This window comes from Anomaloglossus baeobatrachus, chromosome 2 (assembly GCF_048569485.1).
Source record: "Anomaloglossus baeobatrachus isolate aAnoBae1 chromosome 2, aAnoBae1.hap1, whole genome shotgun sequence".
Taxonomy (NCBI): domain Eukaryota; kingdom Metazoa; phylum Chordata; class Amphibia; order Anura; family Aromobatidae; genus Anomaloglossus; species Anomaloglossus baeobatrachus.
The window spans coordinates 566,824,046-566,837,374 of NC_134354.1; the positions used below are offsets into that span (position 1 = coordinate 566,824,046).

The 13,329-nt window shown below is 44.3% G+C and overlaps 1 protein-coding gene across 1 annotated transcript in view; it reads right to left on the reverse strand.

Annotated features, from left to right (window-relative positions):
* Window positions 1-10,016: 10,016 nt before the first annotated feature.
* IPO5 (importin 5) overlaps window positions 10,017-13,329 on the reverse strand; it is a 187,682-nt gene continuing 184,369 nt past the window's right edge. Inside the window, exon 26 of the mRNA XM_075336731.1 lies at window positions 10,017-11,236. Within this exon, the coding sequence (XP_075192846.1) occupies window positions 11,150-11,236 (87 nt within the window). The 3' untranslated portion in view covers window positions 10,017-11,149. The remainder of the gene's footprint in view (window positions 11,237-13,329) is intronic.

Consider the following 13,329-nt stretch of genomic DNA (forward strand, 5'->3'; position numbering starts at 1 on the left):
TGTGGTACCAATATTTAAGAAAGGTAAGCGGGTAGATCCAGGCAACTACCGTCCAGTAAGCCTGACATCACGCAAAACCGGAGAAATTGGAGAATTGAGGCAACAATCGTGTGCAAAAAGAATCATTTTATTCATATAAATTACACACAAATGGATATAAGAAATTTATTGCATGGGTGGATAAATTCAACCCAGCAGTGAGACATAAAAGTGGGGGTATGCCAGGGAGGGGGGGGAGGGGAAGAATGGTGGGGCAACCCTGCCAACCAGGACCAACCAAACTGTGGTTAAAAGATTATTATTGTAATACCACCAATCACATGGGAGTACCATATGATAAGTTGTGGTGAGGAGAGCAGCCCGGGCGACGTCATAAAAATCAAAAATAATCTGCAGGATGCAACGACCTATGCAGATGTCTCCCCAGGGACACACCGCAGACTTATAATATCAAACAATGTTTATATTAATAAATCCAAGCCTGGTGCACCGCGCAGCCGGCACAGTATGATGGAAACAGACATTCCTGTAAGAAGACTGCGGCAGTGTAATGCAGGGAGGACTGCAGGGCCGTGCACCTGTAAATCTACAACGTCAAAAAATGCAGAGTGGTGCAATTTACGCTAGTGCCCACTGGGACTGAGTCGCCTCAGTGTGGCATGTGTTCAGACGGCGCACTAAGCTACCGGGAGCTGCAGAGCGAGCAGTGAGAATCAATATATGAGTAATAATAGCGGTCACTGTGCAGCAATCCGGAGCCGCACGCCGTCAGACAATGCCTTGCACATGGTGGATTACCGATAGTAAAAATACCTGTTGGTTGGTTGGTACTGGGGGCAGGGGAAACAGCCTCCTGACAGCTGTTTCGCAGCGTTGCTTTTTCGGAAGGAGGTATGCCTATGAAGTGCATGCAAAACTTTATAGGAAGAAGGTAAGGTGTATGGGATTAAGCACTAATCGCGATCATGCTTCTGCGCATGCGCCGGTGTCCAAGTACGGAAAGCGAGGAAGAGCAAAACACCGCTGAAGACGGCGCACGCGCGGGACCACGGGACGCGTCACCATGGTACCCGCGCGTGCGCACCAACGTGCCCGCTCCCCGTCGCCACCCGCAGTTAGCACACCGGAGGACGCGCGTGACCGTTCAAGAGTAAGTAGCGAACAGTGAATAATAATGAAACAAGTTACAATATACATAAAAATACATTTAAGGGCCACACAGAAAGTTGCTGTACAAAAAACCGCACGTTCAACGAAGAGGTATGATAAAAACTTGTATTCTCAATAGAGGATATATAAAAAACCTATAAGAATAGAAAAAAGAGGGAGAATAAAAACAAATGTTAAAATGGTGTATAGCATACACAAAAATAAAGCCCCACAAGAACACCCCATCTTACAGTTAATGGTAATAATTATATATCAATAGCAAAACATTACTAGTATAGCAACCCGAAAAAAGGTGGAGGAAAAGGAGTGGCATTGAGGGAGCACAGAAGGATAAGATGAATTGAACAATTGAAAATCCATGGTTAGGATTTTAGCGTCAACAGGCAACAGCAAGGTATCCAGACCAAGCACAGGAGAAGAAGCGGGCGAGTATAATTACAGGAAAGGGGCGTAACTAACTATCTCGTTTAAACCAAGAGGGACGAGGGTGTTCAGGGAGACGATCCACTTGGACTCTCGCTGAGCAAGACTCTTCCGTAGATCGCCCCCCCCGAACACCCCCGTGAATGACATCAATGCCCCTAACCTGCAGGGATTTAGGGCTACAATTATGAACAGCCCTAAAATGACGGGGCAGGGTTTTCAAAAGGGTGACGTCTTCCACAGTGGCGGCAGCAATAATATCTCTCACGTGCTCCCTGACTCTGATGCGGAGCTCACGGGACGTGAGCCCCACGTAAATCAGGGAGCACGAGCATGTTGCATAATAAACTACATGTGTAGTACTGCAAGTGATGGAATCATTAATAGAAAACGTTTTTTTGCCATCCGAAGAGGTGAAAGAGGACACCCTGATGATGTTAACACATGCAGCACAATGGCCGCATGGGAAGCAGCCCCGAAGTGGGCCCCTAGAGCCAAAAGGGTTCTGTCTGGGAGGGACGTAGTGGCTCTTGACGAGAAGATCCCCCAGGTTTTTTGCTCGCCTAGCCGTCATGAGAGGTCTCCTAGGAAGCACTGCAGCCAATGTGGGCTCGGTAAAAAGTACAGGCCAGTGCTTCTCCAGGATTCCCCTCATCGTGTCCCACTCGTGATTGAAGGTCCCAATAAAGCGGATCTGATTGTCCATGGTTGGCCGACGTTGTTTATATTGGAGAAGGTGTTCCCTGGGGGTATTTTTTGCACGTAGATATCCTTTCTTAATGCATCTATTGCTATACCCCCTCTCTCTAAACCTGCATCGGAGATCAGACGACTGGGTTTCAAAGGTGGAGGAAGAAGAGCAGATCCGCTTCATCCTCAAGAACTGTCCGGTCGGGATGGCGCGTATGGTTGAAATGGTATGACCCGAGGATGCGTGTAAGAGGGCATTGACCGACGTATCCTTACGGAAAACATCGGTCTGAATGCCCCCCATCGCATCCGTATAGATATTAATATCAAGGAAATCCAGGCTGATGTTACTGGATCTATACGTCAACTTGATATTAAAAGGATTAGTGTTAAGGTCATCCATAAAGTGATCGAGCTGCCCGACTGTGCCCTGCCAAATGACAAAAATGTCATCAATATAGCGGAGCCAGCACTGCACATGGGAGCTCCCCACAGCACCACCGTCACCAAACACCAACCTCTCCCAGTATCCTAGGAAGAGGTTGGCGTAGGCAGGTGCGCAGGAAGCGCCCATGGCAGTGCCGCGCCGCTGTAAATAAAATAAATCTTTAAAAACGAAAAAGTTGTGAGTCAGGGCAAAGTCGAGCAGCTCCATCACAAGTGAAACCATGGCGCCATCGAGACCGGAGGTTGAGAGGTAGAAGCGGGCTGCCTCCAGACCGTCAGCGTGTCCGATGCAGGTATAGAGAGACTCCACGTCGGCACAAACCATGAGCATGTCCGAATCCATAAAGATGCCATCAAGATGCCTCAGGACGTCCGTGGTGTCCTTGACATAGGAGGGTAAATTTTCAACTAAAGGTTTTAAATAAAAGTCAATAAATTTACAAATAGGTTCACATAACCCTCCTATGCCGGACACAATCGGACGTCCCGGGGGGTTGAGGGCATCTTTATGGATTTTGGGTAGGAGATAAAAAGTGGGAACACGTGGACAGCTAGTGAGCAGCCCCCGAAGCATCTTCTCGTCAATGATCCCCTGATGATGGGCCTGTGTGAGAATCTTCTTCAAAGCAACAGAGAAAGAGGTCAAAGGATTATGAGTGAGGCGTAGATAAGTTGACTTGTCCCTCAACTGCCTTAATGCCTCCTTCTCATATTTCTCTGTCTTTTAACCACAGTTTGGTTGGTCCTGGTTGGCAGGGTTGCCCCACCATTCTTCCCCTCCCCCCCCTCCCTGGCATACCCCCACTTTTATGTCTCACTGCTGGGTTGAATTTATCCACCCATGCAATAAATTTCTTATATCCATTTGTATGTAATTTATATGAATAAAATGATTCTTTTTGCACACGATTGTTGCCTCAATTCTCCAATTTCTCCGGTTTTGCATGTTCCTCGGAGTAGGCAATTCCTTATGGGACACTACTAAGTGCCTCTATAGGGTTTATATTTAATATGGCTAAAATTTTGATCATAATCTGTTCTTCTGTGTTTTTCACAGTTTTGTTGCCAGCCATTATGAATTTCCGCTCACGTGACCAGGCGTGGCGCACACAGTTGGATAAAGTCTTCCAAGAATGTGGGAATACGTATTCCAGTATAAATAATGACCCGATAAATGAGGAAAATCAATCCTTACAATCCTCTATACAAAGGTATAGGGAGCTATACAGAAGGAGAATCCGTTTATGGTGGAACCGTGCGTTCCTGGCCAAATACACAGAGAATGCTTGGGTACCGCGTGGACTCCGTGTCCAAGTTTTTCCCTCCTTCCCCACAGTTGAGGATAGTTTCAAAAAGGAGTGGGAAGACAACCTACAATCTTGTTCCCTGAAATGCATGGATCTCCTCTCTAAGCATAATAGCACCACGCTGGATCTTATTGAGAGTGAATTGGAGAATCTTGAAAAGACGATCCAGAGTCTATGCACAGTGGAGGTCTTTAATAAATTCATGTCTGAAGTATCCGCTGATGCCCAGAAATGGGAAAAGGAGGTTTGTGAGGTTAAATCAAAAAAACTTCAGCGTGATGCCAACGATTATTCTTCAGGATCTGTCTACAGGTGGAGCCATCGTTACTCCCGAGGTAGAAGACCCTTTAGACAGATACCCTAGGATACTGGGAGAGGTTGGTGTTTGGTGACGGTGGTGCTGTGGGGAGCTCCCATGTGCAGTGCTGGCTCCGCTATATTGATGACATTTTTGTCATTTGGCAGGGCACAGTCGGGCAGCTCGATCACTTTATGGATGACCTTAACACTAATCCTTTTAATATCAAGTTGACGTATAGATCCAGTAACATCAGCCTGGATTTCCTTGATATTAATATCTATACGGATGCGATGGGGGGCATTCAGACCGATGTTTTCCGTAAGGATACGTCGGTCAATGCCCTCTTACACGCATCCTCGGGTCATACCATTTCAACCATACGCGCCATCCCGACCGGACAGTTCTTGAGGATGAAGCGGATCTGCTCTTCTTCCTCCACCTTTGAAACCCAGTCATCTGATCTCCGATGCAGGTTTAGAGAGAGGGGGTATAGCAATAGATGCATTAAGAAAGGATATCTACGTGCAAAAAATACCCCCAGGGAACACCTTCTCCAATATAAACAACGTCGGCCAACCATGGACAATCAGATCCGCTTTATTGGGACCTTCAATCACGAGTGGGACACGATGAGGGGAATCCTGGAGAAGCACTGGCCTGTACTTTTTACCGAGCCCACATTGGCTGCAGTGCTTCCTAGGAGACCTCTCATGACGGCTAGGCGAGCAAAAAACCTGGGGGATCTTCTCGTCAAGAGCCACTACGTCCCTCCCAGACAGAACCCTTTTGGCTCTAGGGGCCCACTTCGGGGGCTGCTTCCCATGCGGCCATTGTGCCGCATGTGTTAACATCATCAGGGTGTCCTCTTTCACCTCTTCGGATGGCAAAAAAACGTTTTCTATTAATGATTCCATCACTTGCAGTACTACACATGTAGTTTATTATGCAACATGCTCGTGCTCCCTGATTTACGTGGGGCTCACGTCCCGTGAGCTCCGCATCAGAGTCAGGGAGCACGTGAGAGATATTATTGCTGCCGCCACTGTGGAAGACGTCACCCTTTTGAAAACCCTGCCCCGTCATTTTAGGGCTGTTCATAATTGTAGCCCTAAATCCCTGCAGGTTAGGGGCATTGATGTCATTCACGGGGGTGTTCGGGGGGGCGATCTACGGAAGAGTCTTGCTCAGCGAGAGTCCAAGTGGATCGTCTCCCTGAACACCCTCGTCCCTCTTGGTTTAAACGAGATAGTTAGTTACGCCCCTTTCCTGTAATTATACTCGCCCGCTTCTTCTCCTGTGCTTGGTCTGGATACCTTGCTGTTGCCTGTTGACGCTAAAATCCTAACCATGGATTTTCAATTGTTCAATTCATCTTATCCTTCTGTGCTCCCTCAATGCCACTCCTTTTCCTCCACCTTTTTTCGGGTTGCTATACTAGTAATGTTTTGCTATTGATATATAATTATTACCATTAACTGTAAGATGGGGTGTTCTTGTGGGGCTTTATTTTTGTGTATGCTATACACCATTTTAACATTTGTTTTTATTCTCCCTCTTTTTTCTATTCTTATAGGTTTTTTATATATCCTCTATTGAGAATACAAGTTTTTATCATACCTCTTCGTTGAACGTGCGGTTTTTTGTACAGCAACTTTCTGTGTGGCCCTTAAATGTATTTTTTATGTATATTGTAACTTGTTTCATTATTATTCACTGTTCGCTACTTACTCTTGAACGGTCACGCGCGTCCTCCGGTGTGCTAACTGCGGGGTGGCGACGGGGGAGGCGGGCACGTTGGTGCGCACGCGCGGGTACCATGGTGACGCGTCCCGTGGTCCCGCGCGTGCGCCGTCTTCAGCGGTGTTTTGCTCTTCCTCGCTTTCCGTACTTGGACACCGGCGCATGCGCAGAAGCATGATCGCGATTAGTGCTTAATCCCATACACCTTACCTTCTTCCTATAAAGTTTTGCATGCACTTCATAGGCATACCTCCTTCCGAAAAAGCAACGCTGCGAAACAGCTGTCAGGAGGCTGTTTCCCCCTGCCCCCCAGTACCAACCAACCAACAGGTATTTTTACTATCGGTAATCCACCATGTGCAAGGCATTGTCTGACGGCGTGCGGCTCCGGATTGCTGCACAGTGACCGCTATTATTACTCATATATTGATTCTCACTGCTCGCGCTGCAGCTCCCGGTAGCTTAGTGCGCCGTCTGAACACATGCCACACTGAGGCGACTCAGTCCCAGTGGGCACTAGCGTAAATTGCACCACTCTGCATTTTTTGACGTTGTAGATTTACAGGTGCACGGCCCTGCAGTCCTCCCTGCATTACACTGCCGCAGTCTTCTTACAGGAATGTCTGTTTCCATCATACTGTGCCGGCTGCGCGGTGCACCAGGCTTGGATTTATTAATATAAACATTGTTTGATATTATAAGTCTGCGGTGTGTCCCTGGGGAGACATCTGCATAGGTCGTTGCATCCTGCAGATTATTTTTGATTTTTATGACGTCGCCCGGGCTGATCTCCTCACCACAACTTATCATATGGTACTCCCATGTGATTGGTGGTATTACAATAATAATCTTTTAACCACAGTTTGGTTGGTCCTGGTTGGCAGGGTTGCCCCACCATTCTTCCCCTCCCCCCCCTCCCTGGCATACCCCCACTTTTATGTCTCACTGCTGGGTTGAATTTATCCACCCATGCAATAAATTTCTTATATCCATTTGTATGTAATTTATATGAATAAAATGATTCTTTTTGCACACGATTGTTGCCTCAATTCTCCAATTTCTCCGGTTTTGCATGTTCCTCGGAGTAGGCAATTCCTTATGGGACACTACTAAGTGCCTCTATAGGGTTTATATTTAATATGGCTAAAATTTTGATCATAAGCCTGACATCAGTAGTATGCAAAGTTTTTGAGGACATTTTAAGGGATGACATGCAAAAATATGTTGCAGAAAATAATATAATAACTGACAGTATGGATTCATGAAAGATAAGTCGTGTCTAACTAACCTGTTGGGGTTCTATGAGGGGGTAAGTGCAAACCTGGATATTGGTAATGCAGCTGATGTGATTTATTTGGACTTTGCAAAGGCATTTGATACTGTACCACATAATAGCCTTATACTAAAGCTCCAGAAGCAAGGACTTGGGGAAACTATATGCAACTGGGTAAGGAATTGGCTAAAAGATAGGAAACAAAGAGTAGTCATAAATGGTATATTCTCTAAATGGGCTATATAGAAAAGACAACCCCGGCACACTACAACTCCCAAGAAAAGGCAAAATGCGGTAATAAAGTACGCAAATTTTTATTGATCAGGTTCTTAATGTCTTATAGCGTATATGCATCTGGTCCAAAAAATACTTGACGTTTCGGCCTCCGGCACAATGGACTATTTATCATGCAATATCAGGTTTCCTTACACAGCACACTCGTCCAGCGGCGGTTTGGTCCCGGCAGCATTCCCCTCCGGTTATACCGGCTTCATCCCTCCTCTGGTGCCTGACATCATAGCCTTACTGCCTTAGCTTATGCTGGATTGCTCACCAGCTGTTTCAGCTCACATATCCCACCACCGTCCAGCAGTTCCTTCTATGTGTGAAACTAGGACCCAAAAATAAGCGACATCCTATGGTTAATTCTTTATGGTAATGTGACCGAGTATACGCTGGCCTTATATGGCACCGTACACAAGGGTCTGGTTTCCATAGCACATTTGACTATAAATCCAACATAGAGCCCTTGATGCACTATACCGTATTACCTTATGGTATGCAAGCTATCACAGTGAAGCACATATGAGACTGCATCCATTTTTGTAATCATCAGCCCCTTGTCCACGTACATTTGATATTGCATGATAATAGTCCATTGTGACGAAGGCCGGAGGCCGAAACGTCAAGTATTTTTTTGACCAGATGCATATACGCTATAAGACATTAAGAACCTGATCAATAAGAATTTGCATACTTTATTACCGCATTTTGCCTTTTCTTGGGAGTTGTAGTGTGCCGGGGTTGTCTTTTCTATATGTATATTTTTTACCCTTGAGCACCTACTCATCAGTGACGCGGAGCTTCTCTCCCACTAAATGGGCTATAGTCAGCAGTGGGGTGCCGCAGGGATCTGTGCTAGGACCAATTCTTTTTAATCTCTTTATTAATGACCTTGTGGATGGGATTGATAGTAAAGAGTCAGTCTTTGCTGATGACACCAAACTATGTAGGATATTAAAAACTGACCTTGATAGTACAATATTACAAAAAGATCTGGATAAGATGTCAGAATGGGCAGATACTTGGCAAATGAGATTTAATGTTGATGAATGTAAAGTAATGCACCTAGGACATAGTAATCCTATAACTGCGTATACATTAAATGGAAGTTAACTTGGGACTACAGATCAGGAGAAGGACTTGGGTATTCTCATTACAAATAAGCTGAGCAGCAGCACTCAATGTCAAGCAGCAGCTGCTAAAGCAAACAAGATTCTAGGCTGTATAAAAAGAGAGATTAGATCCCGTGATCCCAACGTATTGTTACCCCTCTATAAATCACTTGTAAGGCCACATCTGGAATATGGGATCCAGTTTTGGGTTCCACATTTTAAAAAGGACATTCAGAAGTTAGAGTCAGTTCAAAGGCAGGCAACTAGACTACTACAAGGGATGGAAGGCCTCCCATATGAGGAGAGGTTGAAAAAGTTAGATATGTTTAGCTTAGAAAAAAGAAGTCTCAGAGGGGATCTCATTTATATGTATAAATACATGTGTGGTCAATTTAAAGGACTGGCACATGACTTATTTCTTCCAAAGACAATACTAAGGACCAGGGGACACTCACTGCGAGTGGAAGAAAAGCGATTCCGGCAGCTAAATAGGAAAGGGTTCTTTACAGTTAGAGCAGTCAGACTGTGGAATGCCCTACCACAAGAGGTAGTAATGGCAGATACTATAACAGCTTTTAAAAAAGGGCTGGATGATTTCCTCAGTACACAAAACATTGTTGGTTATAAATGACTTGGTGATCAGGTGTAGAACTGGTGGAGGAAGGTTGAACTAGATGGACCTAGGTCTTTTTTTCAACCTTAGTAACTATGTAACTGAAGCATGCTACATCCAAAACACTGCAAACACTGATCGTGGGCACGCAGCCTTAGATTTCAACTGTTGATTTTGATCTGATCCTTGAATCAGAAGAATCGGACATGTCTTATCCGCAATTTTCTGTGGTGTGCTCAGTTCATGAAAACTCATGGACATATTAACGGCCCCACAGGCTATCACAGGAATCAGTGCTATCCATGGAAGACATAGCTAGGACTCATTCACAAAAATCAGTTGTCTGAATGAGTCCTACTGCGTAGAATTGAGGTCACCCTGTATAAACAGTCCATTAAATAACCACCTTGCTTGTAGATGACCAGAAGTCATTTAATGTTTTAACCAAGCATTTGTCATCTACAGACAATAAGCCCGAATGGTACAAGCTCTAAGTTTCTGGGACCATTTAAACTTTGTTGACCGCCTAGTTGTCAAAAAACAAAAATGGAGGCTATTTTTAGTCAAAACATATCTCCATAGCGTCTGTTTCATGACAATGGTATTATTCAATTCTCCATTTTCCTTACACTTTATTAACAAGAAATATCTGTAACTGTTTTAAACAAAAAAAAGGTTTATTTTCATGGTATTTTGAACTAAATTCAGAAAGAAAATGTCTGGCTGTTAAGTTGGAAAAACTGAACTAACAATACAATGTAGTAAGCGGAAGGTGTTAATTCTAATAATGCAAATTCATCATTGTGCACACATTTACTTTATAAGTATCTGAATACTACAAAACACATGGATAGTGTAAAAACTCAAATTAATGCATCTTTGAAAATAAAGGCATCCTAAAAATAATATAAGAAACCTGTAATAAAATAAAAATCAAACCTATAACAGTCAGCAAAAATATAAACTGCTCACATGCAGTATATACTGTATCTGTGTGCTCCAAAGAAATCACATAAAAATGTACAAGTGAATAAAGTGAGACACGGGAGCGGTGCTCAGACTGGTGCACGGATTTCATTGTTGTTTATTGAAGAGTGAAGGAGATATTGCCAGACATGCCAAAAAGACATTTCACATTCAAGGGCCTGATGCTAAATGTTGTCTTATGTCAAAACACATTATTTGGGCACTACGGGTGACCAAAACTAATAAAAATATACTGATAGAAATCTGTGCAAAATTAACGTTCTTGACCATCATACTTGAAAATGAATCCTATAATAGGGCAAAACTGGTTTTCTACAAACTTCTGTGGTAATACAATATGGAAACCAATTTGTCTTTGACGATTATAACATCGTGCTAACTCGATAGACCACTTTTACGAATGGCATGGGGAGCACCATTTTAAAAAGCTTTGTAGGCCCTTTGGATACACCAGATCTATGTCCATGTGTCTTAAAATCCATCTACAGCAACCACACTCCTACTTAGTTGATAACTGAAGACAATGGTAAGCAGTTTTTCCCTACCCACAAAAGTGGGTAATGGGAGATATGAAGGATAGAATAGAATAATCCATTTAGAGTAACAGGCCGGCAGGGAACGTCCGTCTTTCCTAGAAGAATCCATTTTAAAATTTTCCAGTCTGGGGTCTGATTCACATCTTAGCGGCCTGCAGAAAAACTGCTTATAAACGTTACTGCTCCTTCTTAAAACAAAAAAACCTAAACAGAAGAGGTAAGTTTATCTTATGTTAGTTTTCCTGATATAGGCCAACAGTATCGGTCTTCACACAGTGCTCAGGAGATCTTGTAAAGCCTTCTGCTGAACTGGATTCAGCTGTGATACACATTCTGTGAACAGTCCTCCGGATGCCTGAAAACAATAAAGTGAAAGGTTTATAAACACTGACTCAAAACAACTGGCTTTTGCAAATGGCAACATTGAAATACTAAAGGTCCTTGTTCCGTAAGAACTGAATCTTGTACCACACTTAAAGGGAACCTGTCACCTAGAATATGCGTTCTAAGCCATCAGCAGACGCATATGTGCCCTAATTACACCTCTCTACCCATCCCTGTGTTATAAAATTGTATAATATGAAAGTAATAAAAACGTTTTATTACCTTCATATCTCGTATGTAAATAGCAGGGAATGTGGACACAGGGGCGGCGTATTTCCCTATGGTCGTCTGCATATTTCCGTGGGATCACGCCCCTGTGGGCGTGATACCATGGAGCGACGTCCCAGTCTCTCATTCTATCCTGCGCGCATTGCAAAAGGCTTCTGCGTGATACCACGGAAATATGCAGACGTCCATAGGGCAAGGCGCCGCCCCTGTGTCCACATTCCCTGCTATTTACATACGAGATATGAAGGTAATAAAACGTTTTTTATTACTTTCATATTATACAATTTTATAACACAGGGATGGGTAGAGAGGTGTATTAGGGCACACATGCGTCTGCTGATAGCTCAGAACGCATATTCTAGGTGACAGGTTCCCTTTAACTAGGAGCATTCAGGAATAAAGATGCGTTGAATTCATTGCCTTTATGAATGTGACATATCTTAGCAGTGACACCTCGGTAGAAAAAATTCTCAAGTTGGAGACAGAAGTAACTTTTTTGGCTTAAGGTACACTTACAAAAGTGTGCAGTATTTTATAGTACTATTATTGTGATTGCTCTTTAAAATTAACACCAGTTAACCACATAGCCCTTTTATATTTGTAGTGGATTAATCTATTGCTTTTTAAAGGTCGAAATGAATGAGGATTTTAAGCTTAAGGAATATTTCACACTTTGATCTTTGAATTCGTTTTTAATTTACTGTGTTTATTTAAAAGAAGGGAATTTTGTTACTTACCGTAAATTCCTTTTCTTCTAGCTCCTATTGGGAGACCCAGACGATTGGGTGTATAGCACTGCCTCCGGAGGCCACACAAAGCAATTACACTAAAAAGTGTAAGGCCCCTCCCCTTCTGGCTATACACCCCCAGTGGGATCACTGGCTCACCAGTTTTAGTGCAAAAGCAAGAAGGAGGAAAGCCAATAACTGGTTTAAACAAATTCACTCCGAAGTAACGTCGGAGAACTGAAAAACCATTCAACATGAACAACATGTGTACCCGAAAAACCACCAAAAATCCCGAAGGACAACAGGGCGGGTGCTGGGTCTCCCAATAGGAGCTAGAAGAAAAGGAATTTACGGTAAGTAACAAAATTCCCTTCTTCTTCGGCGCTCCATTGGGAGACCCAGACGATTGGGACGTCCAAAAGCTGTCCCTGGGTGGGTAAAGAAATATCTCATGTTAGAGCTGCAAAGACAGCCCTCCCCTACGGAGAGGCAACTGTCGCCTGCAGGACTCTTCTACCTAGGCTGGCGTCCGCCGAAGCATAGGTATGCACCTGATAATGTTTGGTGAAAGTGTGCAGACTCGACCAGGTAGCTGCCTGGCACACCTGTTGAGCCATAGCCTGGTGTCGTAATGCCCAGGACGCACCCACGGCTCTGGTAGAATGGGCCTTCAGCCCTGATGGAACCGGAAGCCCAGCAGAACGGTAGGCTTCAAGAATTGGTTCTTTGATCCATCGATCCAGGGTGGCTTTGGAAGCCTGCGACCCCTTGCGCTGGCCAGCGACAAGGACAAAGAGCGCATCAGAGCGGCGCAGGGGCGCCGTGCGGGAAATGTAGATTCTGAGTGCTCTCACCAGATCTAACAAATGTAAATCCTTTTCATACCGGTGAACCGGATGAGGACAAAAAGAAGGTAAGGAGATATCCTGATTAATATGAAACGAGGATACTACCTCAGGGAGAAACTCCTGAATGGGGCGCAGCACTACCTTGTCCTGGTGGACCACCAGGAAGGGAGCCTTGGATGACAGCGCTGCTAGCTCAGACACTCTCCGAAGAGACGTGATCGCTACCAGAAAGGCCACTTTCCGTGATAGTCGAGAGAGTG